The following is a 19497-nucleotide window of genomic DNA, read 5'->3' as shown; positions in this document are numbered from 1 at the left end:
TTTTTTTTTTACTTATTTTGGAATCTAGATATTTCGATTATATTTAATTAAATAACTTAAGATTATTTAAGAAAGTAAATAAAATTAAAATGTAATTTAAACTAAGATTTTGGTTTTCCTATATTTAAAACTGTTGGATTTATTTTAAGAATCAATCACTCAGAAAATGTATTTACATCGTATACAATTTCAATATTTCAGGTTTGTTACAGAAATATACGATCGTTTACTTTCTCAGTTAAAGATGTTAATTACTTAAAAATAATAATAGCACAGTTATAAGTAAAAACAATAATTATTTTAGTAACTGTGAAAGGTTTTTATGGCACTTGGTATTAACCAAGTGACATATAGCGATCGCAAATTCTGTCGGTCTGCTGTCGGTCCCAGTTTGGCTACTTTAGGCACTTCCAGGTAAGCTAGGACGGTGAAATTTAGCAGGCCTATCAGGGACAGGACCAGATTTAATTATAAATAGTTTTTTTTCCCAATTTGACCATCTGGGGGGGAGTGGGGGCCGGTTAACTTGGAAAAAATAGAAAAAAGTATTTTTAACTTACGAAGAGGTGATGGGATCTTAATAAAATTCGATGTTTAGAAGGATTTCGTGTCTCAGAAATCTTTTTTTAAATACCGACGAGATCCTGTGATATTGGGGGGAGTTGGAGGGGGGAACCTAAAATCTTGGAAAAGCTTAGAGTGGAAGGATCGGGATGAAACTTGGTGGGAAAAATAAGCAAAAGTTCTAGATACGTGATTGACATAGCCGGAACGAATCTGCTCTGTTTGGGGGAGTTGGGAGGAGGGTTAATTCTGAAAAATTAGAAAAAATGAGGTATTTTTAACTTATGAAGGAGTGGTCGGATCTTAATGAAATTCCATGTTTAGAAGGACCTCATAACTCAGATCTCTTAATTTAAATCCCAACTGGATCCTGAGTCATTAAGGGGGGTTGGGGGGTTTGAACCGGAAATCTTGGAAAATACTTAAAGCAGAGAGATCAGGGTGAAAATTGGCAAGAAGAATAAAAATAAGTCCAAAATACGTGACTGGCATAACCAGAACGGATCCGCTCTGGATCTGGTGAGACATGGGGGAGTTGGGGGGAACCTAAAATCTTGGAAAGCGCTTAGAGTGGAGGGATCGTGATGAAACTGGTGAGAAAAATAAGCAGAGGTCCTAGATGGGTGACTGACATAACTGGACTGGATCCACCCTCTTTGGTGGAATTGGGGGAGTAATTCGGAAAAATTAGAAAAAATTAGAGCTATTTGCAACTTACGAACGGGTGATCAGATCTGAATGAAATTTGATATTAGAAAGATCTTGGGCTTCAGAGCTCTTATTTTAAATCCCGACAAGATCCAGTGACATTGGGGGGAGATGGAGGGAAAACCGGAATTCTTGGACAACATGAAAATTGAGGTATCTTTATCTTACGGATGGGTAATCGGGTCTTAATGAAACTTGATACATAGAAGGATCATATGTCTCAGATGCTCTATTTTCAATTCAAATCGGATCCGGGGACATAGGGGGTTGGAGGGGGGAACAGAAATTTTGGAAAACGCTTAGAGTGGAGAGGTCGAGATGAAACTTGATGGGAAGAATAAGCACAAGTTATATACGTGATTGAAATAATTGGAACGGATCTGTTCACTTTGGAGGAGCTGGGGGTGTTGATATGAAAAAAATAATAAAATAGAGGAATTGTTTACTAGAGAATGGGTGACCGGTTCTTTATGACATTTGATGTTTAGAAGGGACTCATGTCTCAGAGCTCTTATTTCAAATCCCGATTAAATCTGTTGACATGGGGGGAGTTGGAGGGGAAAACTGGAAATCTTGGAAAACGCTTAGAGTAGAGAAATCGGGATGAAACTTGGTGGTAGAATAAGCAAATGTCGTGGATACGTGATTGACACAACCGTACTGGATCCACTTTTTTTGTGGGGGGGAGTTAGGGGATGGGGTTCAGTACTTTGGTGAGTGTGGTGCTTCTGGACGTACTAGGACGATAGAAATTGGTAGGCGTGTCCGCGAGCTGCACAAATTGACTTGATAAAGTCGTTTCCCCCGATTAGACCATCTGGGAGACTGAAGGGAGAGGAAAGAGTAGGAAAAATGAGGCGTTTATAACTTACGAGTGGGTGATCGGATCTTAATGAATTTTGATATTTAGAAGGACCTCGTGACTCAGAGCTCTTATTTTAAATCCCGATTGGCATTAAGCCTCCGATTTTCCTTTCAAATCAATCTATTGATTCTTAGAATTTTGCTAGAGCTCATAACATCTGAGTTCTTGGCTTTCGGCTCGGCTGGCCTCGTCACAAATGCCATGTGGGCTCTTAGCTCTTGTTAATCAAACTCAGCATATACTAGAAAAAAATTGATACTTTTTTACACCCAAAATTATTCCTTGTTTCTTGTCTGTTCGTGGTTCTGTAAAACAGTTACAAAGTAGATGGCGGCTGTTGTTATACAAAAATTTAAATTTTCAGAATTTGTGGTTCGTGTACTTTACGGTGGCATATTTTATTCAAATTCTAGCAAACCGAGAATCAAATTCAAATTAAATTTTAAAATTTAAATTCAATCAAATGTCCAAATTATTTTTGTGTTGCTGGGTAACCGGTATATTACCTTATTCGAACCGTAAAAAGGGTCATGGTAAGTTTTCATATCGCACTTTATTTCCATTTGAAAAAAAGCAATTTTTTTTTATTTAATCAAACAGTTCGTGGTAAAGAACTGTAAGTTTGGAGTAACCCGGATTCGGATTTCACCATTGAACTATTTTGGTTCATAGTTTATATTTTTCAGACAAGAAAAAAATCAATTTCTTGATGCATAGGAATTTATTGGAATCATAAAGAACTTGTGGTATACTTTAGTAAATACGAAGATTTTAGTTTGTAAATACGGGTCAGTGTAAGTGTTCATTCTGCTCTTGATTGCACGAAAAAGGCCTATTTTAAAGGACTACAAGCAAAATTCATTCAAAACACAAATTAATTCAATAATAACGCTATAACACGCTCATCACTGACAAACCACCTCTGTTCCCGTCTACGAGCGATACTTGTTGCCAATAAGTATCGTTTCAACCGTCCTCTCCTTGCCCGGCTATACAATGCTTTTGCTACCCCCCATCTGCTCGCTCTGGTTCCTTTCTTGAAAATATTCACAGCTACAGAAAAGAAAGCCATTTGCAGCACATTTTACAGATATGTTAAGTTTCTCCTGCGTCTCCCTTTGTGGCCCAGCAATGGCGACATCTCCAGGAAATATAAGGTCACCAACCCTTCCATGGCCATAGAGAGAAGAATCTCCAAATTCAGTACCAATGTTTTAAGACCCAACCACCCCTGGACTAGTGTTATTTTATAATATTTGCAGTGGAAGTGTATTTAAATTTTTGTGCTTTTCTTTCTTTTTCTTTTATGCACTTCGTCTTTTCCGTTTTTGACGGGTAATAAATTAATAATAATTATAATAATAATAGCAAAATTTGGAAGCACTTCGAAAAAAAAAAGTTCTTGGTATAGTTGTATGGTATAAGATAATACTTGAAAGAATTGGGAATTCTTAGCGAAAATAAAAAGCAAAATTCCAACATGAAACATGAAGAAATCATCCAAGGCAAAGAGATGCTTGTCACCCAATAAAGTTTTGCTTATATTAAAATAAATTTCTGTAGTCATTTCCGATTTCAACATCTCAGAGAATCCCCATTCATACCTCTAAAGCAAACTTTATGAGGATATTTCCTGGCAGTAGGTCCTCCAGCAAAAATTTCCTCATTAGTGTTCTATTCATATAAGTACAGAATTTAGAATCACTGAAAAATAATGATGCTGAGTGGCACAAATTGCTGACTCAGTTTCATATGACAGGTTTGGAACATTACAGGGCATGGGGGAGGCACACCTTATATTAGAAACACGGTCCTTTTGACCACTCTCATGAAAGCTTTACAAAGAAGAGAGTAAATGAAAATTGAAATTTGTATTTTTTATCGATAGCCAATTTTCATAGAAGCCTAAAATTTGAAACTCAGTAGGTCAAGAATCATTAATTTTAATAGTTTTTAAAATCTTCCATGCTTTGTCATTTTTAAAATAGAATATATATTAACCAATGAGAAAAAAAAGATTTCAATGTCAATTTTGGTTCTCATCGACGTCGGGTCTTTGGTATCGGGTTACTGCCACTTAGTAACTAAAGTCAGGATAGCTTTTTGCTAATCCCAGAACCCTTTGAAAATTAATAAAGAAATAACAAAATTATTCTTTCCCCCTGTAAATAAAGTAGATGAGAAAAACCCTACATCACAAACGTGATGAACTAATAATTGACGAACTCATAAAAGCTGTAAGAAGAGGAGAACAAATTGAAACTGAAATTTGTCCTGTTTTATCCTTTTTTTTCACAGAAACCTAAAATTTAGAACGCACTAGGTGAGGGATCATAAATTTTAATAGTATTCTTATGTTTTTATTTTAAACTAGAGTACATATTACCCAGTGAGCAAAAACTTAATCCAAGTTCAATTTGGATCCCACTTAAGTCGGGCCTTTGGTACCTGGGTCAATATTCCTTTGCATCTGAAGTCGAGATTCCCACTTGGAAGCTCCAGTACCCTTTGAAAAACAACAAAAAATATAATAGATGACTCGGTCCCTGGTACCTAAAGTGGAGAAGCAAACACTACTTTCTAGCAAAATTAAATATTTAACCTTGTGACATCATATGTTTTATTCTTTGGGATATTCAGGCAAAGGATCAACTTAAATTTGTGCCATATTTTGTGCCATAATTTGCCAAATTAATTTGCTTTAAACATGGGCCTTGCTCTCCTGGTGAAATAGTTTTGCTGAGTAATGATCCTACTATTAGCCTCTACACATGGAGGTATGGGTCAGAACTTCTGCATTATTTTATTGATTTTTCTGAGCACTAAAAGTAGCAACTAGGGACCCTGTTCTTCAAAAATTCATAATTTTTTGGGAAACTTAATTCGGAAGTTGCTGCCCTTTCTTTAGTTCCACAGGGACCCGAGCTAGGTATTGAAGAACCAACTTCAGTTGTACTCGGTTTTTTTTCTTAGACTTGTGGCCACCACTTGTTGAACCTCACTTGAATATCGGTATTTAACCCCTAAATATAACCCTTTCGATTATATATATTTATAAAATTGCTAGATTTAAATGTTTTGGGCCCATGTTTAGATGGATGTTCTAATAGTTGGATGACTGTCTCATGATTGTTTTGGCATTAAAGACTTCTTGTGAAGAATTGGATTTTATAAGCAGAAACTAGATTCAAAACAGCTGAAACTATAGAACATCTTTCCATGCCCACATTGTAGCCTTTTTTTAGTTTTTTTCTTTTTAAACTGTTTTAAACTTCTGTTAGAAATCCTAACAAACATTCTCTTTTCAATTCATCAAAAGTTTAAAGTTCATAGAAGTTGCAGGTTAATATCCTTAGAAGAAAAAATCCTGGGAACTAATTTAAGTGGCCTAGGAAACTTCCACATTAGAAGAAAAGGCTTTTTAAAGTCAACTGTCTAACCTTTCTTTGATATCCCATAAGCAGGAAAGCAATGAAAGTGATTTATTTGGCCACTAGACAGCTGTTTTTCAGTTTGAGTTTTCTGAATCGTGTGGTAAAGAAACTTTTCTTCTTAGTGCTGACTTTACGGTCATTAGGAATTAATATCTAAGGCGCTGACAACGCTTTATACTTGTTCCAAAAGATCGTTGGGAAACTTGGTTTAAAATTTAAGATTCAACTGGAAAATTTTCGTGTTTTCTCTGAATCATAAACTTACGGGAATAATTTTTAATAACTGCGGCCTAAAGCAGGGATAACGTTAAAAGATGCATTCTAAGACAATACGGTTTATATGAAATCACGAAAAATAACAATGGCATGCAGCTAAGGAGCATTTGGGAAAAAATACAAATGTTTTACCCTGCTTTTGCCTGCTAGACAGACCTTGAAGACCTAAAATACAAACAAAAGCAAAGCCACAGAAGAAAAAGAAGAATCTGTTATAAATAAAAGCCTAGATATGAAGCAAAAAACTGTGAACCATTGCCTAAGAATTTCAAGAGACTCCTTTTCACTAAAACATAATAAGGGTGATTGTTGACAAAATTCAAAGAGATTACCATTCAGGTTTTCAATTGAAAATGGTTTCTCTAGCTCTCGACCTAGCTAATATTATATTCTGTTTCCAAATACTTAATTCCTTTGAATTTTATTTTCTTGAGGGAAAAAAAAGAGGATTTACGTTCGAATCCAGAATAAATTCCTTCACATTCCTTTGCATTTCTACTGAGTGCTGATTCTCAATTGAATTTGTTTATCTTGAAAACATCCTTAATATTTTATCTGAAGTATTTTTTGGTTAAAGCCAAACTTTAACCTTTTGTCATAATGGCCTAATATAGGAAAAAACCTACTTTTTGTGTTAATGTTTGCTTTATCATAAATTAAAATGAGGTAAAATTATATAAAAAAGAGCTAAAAGCAAGTTATTCCTATGATTGAAAAACAGAAACTTAAATTTCAAACGAACAAAAATACTGATTACGCAGCACTTCTCTATACAATTAATGGTAATAAACTGATTGCTCAAATTTTCTCCCGTCTGTTTAGGCTTATGCATAGTTAGCACTTTACTAAAACAAAACTCCCATACAGGGAAAAATAAAAATACTATTTTAAGAGTTGAAAAGTAATTAAGTAACTAACAGACACTAACAAAATAGTTTATAAGACAATCAGTTGTGTTTCACTAGCCATCATATCGAAAACTTAAAGTGAACAGTCAGTCACTAAGTATCCTATAAAAGCAACAGACTAGTCATTAAGGTAACTCTTTTTATGACAAAAGTATCACTAATAGCTAGCAAAATTTTAAACTGCAAAAAAGCATTTTGGTCTCATTCAAAAATGTTACCGTTTAGTGGCTTATTTGTCTGTAAAACAATCTTCAATTATCAATTTTAAGGCCTAAAAGATGATTCATGGGATAGGGGTTATTTTGCAGAAAGGGGCATGGAATAATGTGTCAAAACCATATAAAAATGCTTTAAATGCTTTATCTTTCAGCTTGTCCTGTCCAACACCCTTTACTAGATTCTCCTTTAAGTAAAGTGATTGTTTTGTGTAATCTAAAAATACAGGAAAATATCAGAAGTCAGATTATATGCAATAAATTTCTAGATGTGTTACTTAGGGTTAAAGACAATATTTTTCTTTTTTTATTGAAGTTGTAATATAAATATTAACTTCTATTAGGCAAACTCTGTCATTTAGGGTGAATTCACGGAAAATGTGGGCAAAATCGTGGTAGTATTGAATATCAAGTTTTCAGAGTATAATCACCCTGATTTTCTATAAGGCTGCCTTTTTGAGAAGCTTCATACTTTTTCGATGACGGAACTAGTATCTTCGAAAAACTGGCAAAAATGTTTGAAGTAGGCTATGTAAATTAAATAAATAAAACAAAACAAATTTTAAAAATGAAAATAAAAATTTTTAAATAATAAACAAAAACGAAATTAGAAATTTTTTCATTCTTTATACTGATATAACAATCAAAATTCTCAGGGAATCAGTGTTACTTAGAGTTTCTTTTACATGTTAATATGTATTTTTTATTAGGATACGTTATTATTTGTGTGATAAGTTACTATTACAGTAATATAGATCGTCTACTAAAAAAGCTTTGAAATTGCATCGTAGGCCTGAAAAATATTATTTCTTTTTTGGCCGTTTATGGTTATTTTTACAGCCCTTATGAGTTTGTTACATTTTATCACACGATTTTACTTTCTCTTAGCATAAAGCTCACCACAATATTCAATAGAGACTGACAAATAAGCAAGCCAATTCATGGAAAATTTGCATTCACTGCAATACAAGAGCAATTCCCTTGAGTTCCAATTACCATAGCCTTATTGAATCTAAATCCTCTCAAAATACATCTCAGAAAAATTAAGATTTAAAGCAGTCAACTATTTTTGGACGGTATGTCAGATTAGCTAAGATGAGAACTAGCAAAAAATTCTAACATTTGTGCTTTAATTTATGCTCCAATTTGCGTTCTAATTCTAATTTATTTGCGTTTTGTTTTTTTCCATTTCCAGCTACATGTACTATAAAAGGAGCCATTTTAGTTTTCAAGGTTTTTGATTAAATTTGTCAAGGTTATCTTTACCCAACTCATTGCTTTCTTTTTGTTCTTTAAGAGAGGAGCGAAGAGCTTTTCAAAATATTTGTTTAATTTGTAATATTGGTTCATCGGTGGAAATATTTCCTAAATATTTTGCGTAATTATTCCTTATCATTTATGTTGAAAGATAGAAGCTATGGAGCCGGCATTAATACCCTATAGGAGAGAGGTTAAGGCGGGTAATACCAACCACAAGTTACAATTTGGAGAAAAACTATCACTTCAATATCTAACATGGACAAATCGTGAAAGTTCTGCCACCTTGTGGGTGTTAAACTCAAGAAGCGACTATTTTTGGGCAGCCGTCTTTCGTACTTAATAAGTAAATGATCATTTTTCTGGCATAGCTTATGTTATTCCTCAGTGGAGATAGTCTCCTTACAAAAGCCTCAGGCTGACTGACTCCTTAACTACCCTCTTAAGTCTACATAGTACATTTCGAAAAATATTAACTTTTATTCATGAATACTTTGATGTCGCCATCTACTGCAGCCTCTTAAGGTATGTTTGGTAACATGGTAGTTTTGGATCGTTCCTGAATGACACCCACCTTGTTTGCATCCAGACGGTGACCAGAAGTTCCCTATCAGCTTTCTCAAACCAAAACTGATGGTCCTAAGTCTGTGAAAAGTGATGAGGAATTGGTCTACTGCCTAGTATCCTATTACAGTATAAACCTTATCAAATAGTTCGTGGTAACGCGGCTCAGTAGGAGTAACCCGGCTGAGTAGTAACCGAAACTAAAAAAACCGAATTTTGATACCAATAATTATATCAAAGGAATTCGATTTTTATACAGATTTCAAACATATAAGTTTCATTAAGTTTTGTCGTACCTATTAAAGGTTACGAGCCTGGAAAAATTTGCCTGATTTTTAAAAAAAGATAAAACCCCTAAAGGTCATAGAATCTGAAACCACAAAATCAGATTAAGCGTATCAGAGTACTCTACTGTAGAGGTTTCAAGCTCCTATCTGCAAAAATGAGGAATCTTGTATTTTTTGCAAGAAGAAAGATCATGGATGCGTATTTATTTGCTTGTTGGTTTTTTTTCCTGAGTTGATCATACCGACCCGCTTGGCCTACAATATTGAGAGAGGGTCATTCTAATGGAAATTAAAATTTCTAGTGACCAAATCACCAAGAGTATTGGAGGGCAACTAGGCCCCCTCCCATGCCACTTTCCCCCCAAAATCATCTGATCAAAATTTTTAGATAGGTATTTTGTTCAGAATAGTTGTAGGACCCCATAACTGTGCCTTTGCAGATAACATGACCCCCAGAACACCTGGGGTGTCTTTAAGTTACAATTTTCACCTATTATTTAAGTAGGCTTTAGTATTTGTTATTTGGAAGTATGCATGCTTTTTTCTGGTGGGGAGGAAAGGAAAAATTTTCTCATGGGGGTATTTTGCACGGGGAGAATTTATAAAGGAGATAGAAATTTTCAGGAGAAATTTTGTACTGTGGGAATTCACCAGAATTCTTATACGAAATTTCTTTAAATTTCTTGCTTTCTCTTTACCGAATCAATTTTACGCGTGGACATGTTAAGGGTAGCCTAATTGTTGGGGGTAAATTTTCACCAGAATTGAATTGTCCAAGGATATGTCCATGAGAAGGGGATTTTTCCGCTATGTTTCCCGGCATTGTTCAAAAAACGATCAGAAGTTAAAAAAAAACTTCTTTCAGCTCAAAGTAAGGAGCAGCATTAGAACTTAAAACGAACAGAAATAATTACGTATATGACGGGGGTTTCCCCTCCTCAACGCTTTTCTCTTTACGGTGAAGTTTAAATTTTGTCTTAATTCATTGAAAATGACTCCTGAAAGATAAGGGCTGTTTAAGGAGTACAATAAGTAACTTTTTCAAAAGTGCCGAAAAACTTTAGCGTGAAGAGCGAGTGTTGAGGAGGGGGAAGCCCCCCTCATAAAATAATAATTTCTATTAATTTTTAGCTTAAATGTTTCTCCTTATTTTGAGCTGGAAAAACTTTTCATTTTTCATTTAATGATTAAAGAGTCAGAAACAAATGACCACAGAAAGTCGGATTGACTTGATAATTACGAATACCTTTGGCTTACCGTTGAGTCTGGTGTGAGACAAGGATGCCTCCTACCCCCAATATTATTTGCCATAATTAAATGCTTTATATTGAGGTCTTGTCAACCCTTTGGTGAGTAATACGAGTGGTAATCCCTCCTAGCATTGGGAGCCCCCAGACCAAGAAAAAATTTATATCGTTTATATCCCTCCCTAATAATACGAACTTGAATCTAACAGGTGGTTCTGGTGGAATGGCCTGTTACAGTTAGAATGTCTTTTTACATGATCTGACGTTTTTTGCAGTTTTGATGAAATTAACCCTCCCCTAACCCCCCCCCCCGCCAAATATCAAAGTCTGGATATGAAGATGCGAAAGATGTTCAAGCATTTTTCCAAGGTTTTTAACACAAAAAAGAATCGATAAAAAGTTTAGGATCCTGCGGCCCCCGTACTATGCATTAAGACAGGTTTTTCAATCAAAGTCATTCCAGGATGTATAGCTAGACAATTACAATAGTCTGTGTAGTTTCTTGCGTAGTATCCGCAATGTAAAGTATCCGTGCTTGTGTAAAGTATCCAACAGGTTCATCTTAAAACACCTACGTCCATACAAACAATGTTGACAAGGCCTTTTCACCGTTTGTCAAGGCCTGATCGATCACAAATTTGTTTCCTCGCTTTTGAAATATTCTTTTACATTAATGCTATATATTTGTTATATTCAAATTTGCACAACTTTCAGCTGTTCTGTTGACAATGTGCTATATTTTGACTTTTTTTTTTTTTTTTACAATCATAAAAGTGTGTCCCCACATTCAACCGCACGCTTATTATATTTTAAATAGACACAGCAGTTTTTTTTATTTCTTTTTTTACTACAAAACTTGCTTGACTATTTTACTATTAGATCATCTTTTTTCGCCTGATTTTTTATTGACATTTTTTTTTCATGCCTTAAAAATGACTTTCTAATATGAATTATACTTGACATTTTCCAAGTTTATCTATATATACTATATTATTTACATATACATTTTCAAGTTTTGTATATAACAAAACTTGAGATATATTTCCTTTTGAACAGCAGTTTCTAATTTATGGACCTACCTTGCCTAATTTCTATAAGAAAACTAAAATTTATTTTACTAATATTTCTGAAACTGATCCAGTTTCAGGGGGATAAAATATCAAATAAATCTCTTTCTGATTAGCAGCTGCTCCCAAAAATTAAACTAGTAATTTTTTTCTGATGATCCTGAAATATTATTCGAAGATCGAACTTTCTATTCATTTTAAACAGGCCTACTTATAGACTATAAATATCGAGTTAAATTATTCATAAGACTAAGACTGAAATAAGACTAAGGTCATGATTATTTTATAAACACTATAACTTAACTTTAATATATGATAAAATCAAAAATCTGTCCTTCTCCATATTCATTTTATGTTTTCCTGGGTCTTTTCAATTTAGTAATAATGGCATTTTCGTTCCCATGGACCTCATTCCGCGTCTAATTTAACTAAGCAGGGATTTGCAGCAAAGAAATATAGCACCTAAGACCAACACAAGCTTCTATAACGGTAATGACGGAGCTTTTGAATGCATTTCAACTCTTTTTTCTTCTTTGATAAACGATGTGTTAACAAAATATATTAATTAACAAAAAATATAAAACCCTAGCATACTGACGGCAAAACTTGATGTGTCAGGTTAATTTATAAATGAGTGAGTGGAAAATGACGCTCAATAAAATCTTAAGATACAAAAAGAAGATCAAGCTGCGAAAACAAAACATGAATCCTGAAACAAAAAATGTTTTTCATGCGACTGAACACTTGTTTAACTCAACCCCGTTTGACTCAACCCATATACCACAATCTTCGCTCAACTTAAACCCAGTTTAACTCAAACCCCATACAACTCAATTCCTGTTTACCACAATTTTGTTAAACACCACCCCAGTTTATCTCAACCAGTGTTCAGATCAGTCCCCCTGCAAATCGACTCTCATGCCGAAAAAATATATGAATCCCACTTTCTGTCTCAACCATTTTGTGATTTCTGCATTTTAGAAAGCACTCATTATATTATATGATTTTGTTGCACAACAGCGACAAGGCTCTTCAGCAAATTTCAATCGAATGGTTCACTTCATAAATCTACTTTTTCGCGTTCTCAAAAGTGTTTCAGAAAATATTCAATCATTATTTAGGCTATCGTAATAAAAAAATGCTTAAGCTGTTAACCACATTTCATCCTTTTTTATGAATAACATTCCCTATATTGCCTATTTTTATTTCCCGAAGGTATTTTAGAAAGTACTAAATCCAAAATAGGCTTTTGTAACAAGGTAATGATGAGACAAGCAGAAATAAAATGAATAATCAAATTTAAAGCGAAGAGAAAACAAAAGTCGGACTAACGCCCCCCCCCCTAAGCCTTCTAAAAGCAGAGCATTATTTACATTTTACTTGAAACAATGTATATGAAACGCTACTTTGTAGTAGCGTAATATCTTTTGCTACTTATAAATGCATTAGAACCAATCAATTTCCGTTCGAATGAGTCCTCTTCCGATATTCAAAACCATTGGTTCGATTCCATCGACTCTGGGAGAACAAACACACATCCGTGATTAATTTCGGAGAAAATTAAAAACTTTGATTTTTTGAAGAGAGGGGCTTGAAATCTTTTTGACAGGGTTCTCTGATATGATTACTTTGAAGCTTTAACTTTGATGATAGTCACTCCTCTTTTAAGGCTGTTTTACATTTTTTTTCAGAACTCGTGAAGATTTCCAAGGCTCTTGCATTCTTAGTATTGACTTTAAAATAAATAATTTTTTATATATTTAGAGTCGTGGTAAAAATTCAACCATTTTGATGTACATATTGTTACCAAAACTCCTTATTTTAGAGTTTTGGTTATTGTTAGCCAAAGTGATTTCCTATTTACAGTTTGTTACCACAAAATTTTTAACGGGTAGACAAGGAACTGTTTTTCCGTGTACAGAACGAATAAGTTTAGAAATGAAAAATATTGGTCTTTTTTTTCACTTTTTCTTCTTTGGGCCATACTTTTTAATAATTAAAATGATAAAGCTATATGCTCATCATAGAATACAAGGGAGTTACATGCACAGAAAAAGAAGAACTAAAGGAGAGACCATGACAAACGGTTGAAAATATGTAAATAAGACTTCGATATTATTAGCCATTTTTTAGGTTCTTATGGCACTTGGTACTAACCAAGTGACATATAACGATCGCAAATTCTGTCAGTCTGTCGTTCGATCTGTCTGTCGGTCTGTCTGTCCCGGTTTTGCTAGTTTAGGCACTTCCAGATAAGCTAGGACAATTTGGCAGGCGTATGAAGTACCTGACGAGATTAAATTAAAAATAGTCTTTTCCTCTATTCGACCATCTGGGGGGAGTGGGAGACGGTTAATTTGGAAAAATTTGAAAAAATGAGGTATTTTTAAATTATGAATGGGTGATCAGATCTTAATGAAATTTCATATTTAGAAGGAAAGATATCATGTCTCAGAGAGCTTATTTTAAATTCAGACCGGGTCTGGTGACATTGGGAGGAGTTGGAGGAGGAAACCTATAATCTTTGAAAAGTAACTCGTTTCTCTAATTTTAAATCCCGGCCGGATTCAGTTTCGTTGGGGGAGATGGGGGTGGGGGGAACCGGGAATCTTGGAAAAGGCTTAGAGTGGAGAGATCAGAATGAAACTTGGTGGGAAGAATATGCGCAAATTCAAGATACGTGACAGACACAACCAGACCAGATCCTCTCTCTTTATGGAAGTTGGGGGGTAATTTGGAAAAAAATAAAATGAGGTTTTTGTAACTTACGAACGGGTCATCAGATCTTAATGAAATTTGATATTTAGAAGATCTTGCGATTAAGAGCAATTACTCTAAATCACTACCAGATCCGGTGATATTGGGGGGAGTTGGAGGGGTAAAACCGTAAATCTGGGAAAACGTGAAAATTGAAGTATCTTTATCTCACGAACGGGTGATTGTATCTTAATGAAACTTGATATATAGAATGATTTTATGTCTCAGATACTCCATTTTCAATTCAAAATGGATTTGGGACATAAGGGGTAGGAGGGGGAAACAGAAATCTTGGAAACCGAAAATCTTGGAAACCGAAAATCTTGGAAAACGTTTAGATAGAAGAGATCAGGATGAAACTTGATGTGAAGAATAAGAACAAGTTCTAGATACTAGATTGATATAATTCGAACGGATCTGCTCTCTTTGGGGGAGTTGGGAGGGGGCGTTAATCTGGAACCAGTAAATTTAGGTATTTTTTACTTAAGAACGGGTGACCAGACCTTAATGAAATGTGATAATTAGAAGGAACCCATGTCTCAAAGCTCTTATTTTAAATCCTGACCAAATCTGGTGAAATTGGGGGGAGTTGGAGGGGAAATCGGAAATCTTTGGAAACGCTTAGAGTGGAGAGATCGGGATGAAACTTGGGGGTAGAAAATAATCCCACATTCTTTAAAGCTGGTTAGATTTCGTGTGCGGTACTTCGAGTAATAGTGCTAAATTTTTTAGGATGATTCTCATGTATGAAAATGAAGGCCAGTAAAAAAAGGAGATGGTTTTGTTCGCATTTTTTTGTAGGTGTTCCCTTTATTTCACTACAGTCCTTAGTACAGGCCGCTTTTCCGATTTTTCACAGTGTAAAACATTTAAGAAAAAAATATTTTCCCATTCGTTCCTATTTCAAGCTTAAATTATCCGTAGTTATACTTCATATGCGATTACCCTATATAACTTCTTTCAATCATTTTAATCCTGATGAAGATGTCTCTACATTTTCTCTTCTGCTCTTTGAGTTGGCTTTGTTTTCGCTTCTATCTATTTACTATTATTTTTTTTAACATCACTTATATTTAATTGAGTTAAAAAGTAAAGAAAAATACTTACCAATTAATTCTTGACACTGTAAGCCGAATATTATGATCCAATAAATAATTCCAAAACAAATCTGCATTTTCAGAAGTCCATTTTAGATGTTCTCACCCTTAGCAGATGCACTTTCTGATTTCACAAAATTACCATTTACCAATAATTACTGATTACCAAATAATTTCACAAGACCCGATACAGAATTTCCATCTGATTCTGGTTTCATCCTTTTGAATTCATTCTAGTTATCATCTAGTTATATTCATTCACGCTTTCCTTTTGGAGGTTGAAGGATTACTGAAAAAGAAGACACAATAAGCTTCCAGATTTGAAGGTTAATCTGACAATAAATGTCAATATGTTTAACTTAAATCCATATATGTAAAATTCTATGTTTAAAAGGATAGGCATATATCAGAGCAGTTGTGGCAGAGGAAATACCGTCAGAATAAGGACAAAAGATATATTTTAAGATACCAAAACATTGGGAAGATAACACATCAATATAGACAGTACTGAACTAACATTCATTCAGTGAACATCTGTATTTGCACAATACAATTATCAGCTGGATTAACTCTGACAAGTAAATTCTTTGATATTTTTTCAATGAATTCGGAGTAATAGCATCGTTTTTGCGAGCGCTGTACAAAATTGGATGTGAATTATCTTGGGCGTTTGTTTATCTATTTTTTGAAAATTATAAATATTAGTGAAAATAAATATGGTTAAGAAAAGCGATCAAGACAAAGTGATTTAGAGGATTCAAGAGGATCCACAGAGTCGACTAATAATATCTCAAAGTTAGATAAAATCCTTGAAATAGTCGAAGCAATTAAAAGTGATGTCTTAGAAATAAAAATGGATTTCGTTGAGATTAAATCTGGTTTAGAGTCCCTAAAATCTCGCGTGGAAGATCTAGAATTAGCAAGAACGGCCCAAGCAAATGAATTATCTAGTATCAATCAGGAAATATCGGCATTACGAAACCAAATTGAAAAGGAGCCTGGTTTGGGTGAATTAGCATCTAGAGTCCTTATGATAGAAAACATGAATAGAAGAAGGAATGTTATTATACGGAACATTAAAAGTGAATCTAAATCAAGGGCTAAAGACCATGTTGATACCTTACTTTCCCACCTTGGATTTAATATCCGATTTGAGCTACTTGAGTTTACGGATAGATTTATCAAAATCCAGCTTCAGGATGATAAAGAAAAATTCTGTATGCTTCAGGGAAACAAGAAATTACGTGAAAACCCGCTCGAAAGAGTATTCGGACGTGAATCCCCTTATATCTATATGACAGATGATGTGACAAAAGGAGTTTGTGACATTTGCAATTCCCTTAGAATTAAACAAAAAGAATTTAAAGCAAGGGGAATTAGTGCTTGGATCCCCTCAGTGTTCCCACCTGTATTGTGCTTAATTAATAATGAAGAAAAAGTAAAGCTTAAGTAGTATAAAGTCCTGTAAGTGAGATATATGTATGAGAAATAGATATAAAGATAGAAATAGTCGCTTAGAATTTTTTTTTATTGGATTTATAGTTTATGATGAGTATTTGCGATTTATTTATTGGATTTACGACTGTAGTTGGCCTATGATCTAGGTCATGTATCCATGTAAAATTGTGCTCGCCTTCATATGATGATACGAATAATGGCTGAAATAAATAAGAAGCCAAGAAGAGATTATGTTCTTCTTTTTTTCCTTTTCTTTTTATAAAAGGAAAGAGTAATACTGTAACGGTTACCACAGAGACCCATTCAAGAGCCCTTAACTCTGGATAGAAGTCATTTTGACAAAGAAATATACATACTCACTGAAGATCATGTTATTATGCCAAGAATATTATTCACCTTACACGGACTCCCATGTTATCTATAAACCTTAAGAATATCATTTCAGAGATTTAAAATAATTTAAACGCTGACTTTTGAATATGTTTAACATAGAAAGAGGTTTAAAATTTCAACTTTAAAATAATCAATACACCTAGCCATTTGGCTGGCCATAAGCCTAGCCAATAGACCAAATGACAAAGTTAATCTATTGAAAGCTGATTCTTTTGTCAGGTGAAGCATAATGCATAAATTTTCAGTCTATGACCTAAGAAACATCTATATCAAAAGCTACCTTCGTCTATAGCTACCTACCTTAAACTGCCTCAAATGCCAAACTTGAACTATTGAAAGCTGAATCTTTTATAAGATTAAATTAAAAAAAAAAAATTTCAATTGAAAGTAAGCAATGACATAAGAACTTAAGACGAACAGAAACTATTCTGTATTTGAGAGGGATGGTCCCCTCATCAACACCCCGCTCTATACGCTAAAGTTTGACTCTTTCTCATCACCTTACTTTTTAACCCCTTTCATAAACGGAATAAACTTCTACAGCAGGGTTCTCTGATACGCTGAATCTGGTGGTGTGATTCTCGTTAAGATTCTATGACTTTTAGGGGTCTGCATTTTCCAAACTAAGGCAAATTTTCTCAGGGTCGTAACTTTAGGTAAGATGCGTGATGGGTAAGACTAAGCTTGACAAAACTTGATATATTTAAAATCAACATAAAACAAGATTCTTTTGATGTATTTATTGGTATCAATATTCAGTTTTTTAGAGTTTCGGTTGCTATTTTGCCGAATCGCACCTTACTACAGTTCGTTACCAAAAACTGTTTGATGATGTATAATGCATACCTTTTCAGTGTACGACCAAAGAGTCTAACAACCGTTCAAATTATTAAATGGGGCTCAATTATTTCTTTTCTGCTTTTTACTGTGTATTCCATTTTATTTTATCAGCTTTCGTTGAAACGCATTTTCCCATGATTGTTTGTTTGTATGTGATTCTGCTACATTAATTTAACCTTTCCGCCCCCCTAACAATCGACAAATACTGAGTTTTGCAAATAGACTCATGTTTGACGATAATATACTTTTCTGTACATAGATAATTTTAATAATACATAAGAAAGGGATTACAAAAGTTATTCCGTTTAATACACCCTTTCATGTCATTTCTACAGCTTGAACATTAGCTCTAAGGCATAAAAATCGTATCAAAGTCACTTCTGAACTGAAAAAATGAAACTTTGGCTTTAGAAGCTATTACTTAACCAAACTAGACTGAAATTATCTATGACCCGTCATAAATATAAATTCAAAGTAGAGTATAATATAAAATGGGATAAAAAAGAGAAATGCAGATTATTGTCTATTATCGTCAAAACCGAAATTCATAACCTAGTACGAGCAGATTAATAACTCGTGAAAAGCGACAAATTTCCTACTTAAATTGTAAAACCATGTACATCTATTCATCCGTTACAATGTTCTTAAATGTATCTGCTATTACCAGCCCCAGATTGTTTGATTTTAAATCTCCTGGTGACCTAAGATTTATCAAGGTGAGAGCCTGAAGAGATAATTTGAATACTGGTAGTAAATTTGTCGGAGTTGTTTTGTTTCCGATGCCGAGAAGGTACGCTAAACTAGGACCTCTGAGAAAAATCTATACCTGAAGGAATTGAAACTTACCAGAATATTCTTGGAGGGGATAATACCGTGGGGAAAAGCATAGAGGATGTACTAATAATGTTCCAAGTGGGGATAGGAAAGCAATTCGATAAAGATATCCGCTGAACTCCCTCAAGATGTACATTATTACGACAGGATTATTAATTAATTTCTAATAGATTTTAAAGTCATCTCTAAGGTAATTTTTAAGGCTTAAAAATTATTCTTAAGCATATATCCAAGTTTACCCAGTCAGTTTACAAATTAAAAGCTAACAGGTAAAAAAAAAAAAATGTAAATATGGTTAAGTTGTTTTCGTCCAATACTAAAATATAACGTTTTACTATATTGAACGTAAAACTAGTTAACGTATATATCAGAAGAGTAAAGGGAACGAATAATACCATCGAGATTAATGCAAAGATCGCTAAAATCAAAATTATTGAAATCAGAATTCTCGCTCAAGATTGAGTTGTTGTGACAAAAATGTGTTTTGAATTACCATAATAAGCCAATTTTCTTAATGAATATGTTTCAATCAAAAACTATTTTTTTTTTCAATCGATAAAAGGATATCCTCGTAACAAATGCCTCCTCCCTTCAGGAAAATTTCTTGATAACTTTCAAGACTCCCTCTATCTTTCCACTAATTTCGTGCCCAAGAGCATATGCCTGTAATGTTTTAAGTTAAAAAGAAAATATCTTTCACCAAAAAGAAGGGAATTATCACCCTGT

General features: G+C 34.0%; 1 protein-coding gene across 2 annotated transcripts in view; it reads right to left on the bottom strand.

Moving 5' to 3' along the window:
- LOC136038145 (zwei Ig domain protein zig-8-like) overlaps nt 1-19497 on the bottom strand; it is a 108388-nt gene that overhangs the window by 50614 nt on the left and 38277 nt on the right. Inside the window, exon 2 of one of the 2 annotated variants that reach the window (XM_065721185.1) lies at nt 15257-15535. The exons of the other annotated variant lie outside the window; for it this stretch is intronic. Within the exon in view, the coding sequence (XP_065577257.1) occupies nt 15257-15323 (67 nt within the window). The 5' untranslated portion in view covers nt 15324-15535. The remainder of the gene's footprint in view (nt 1-15256; nt 15536-19497) is intronic. 2 annotated transcript variants of the gene reach the window in all.

Source organism: Artemia franciscana, chromosome 17, assembly GCF_032884065.1.
Source record: "Artemia franciscana chromosome 17, ASM3288406v1, whole genome shotgun sequence".
Lineage (NCBI taxonomy): Eukaryota > Metazoa > Arthropoda > Branchiopoda > Anostraca > Artemiidae > Artemia > Artemia franciscana.
The sequence above is the reverse complement of the archived record's forward strand: the minus strand, read 5'-3'. Positions and strand labels throughout refer to the sequence as shown.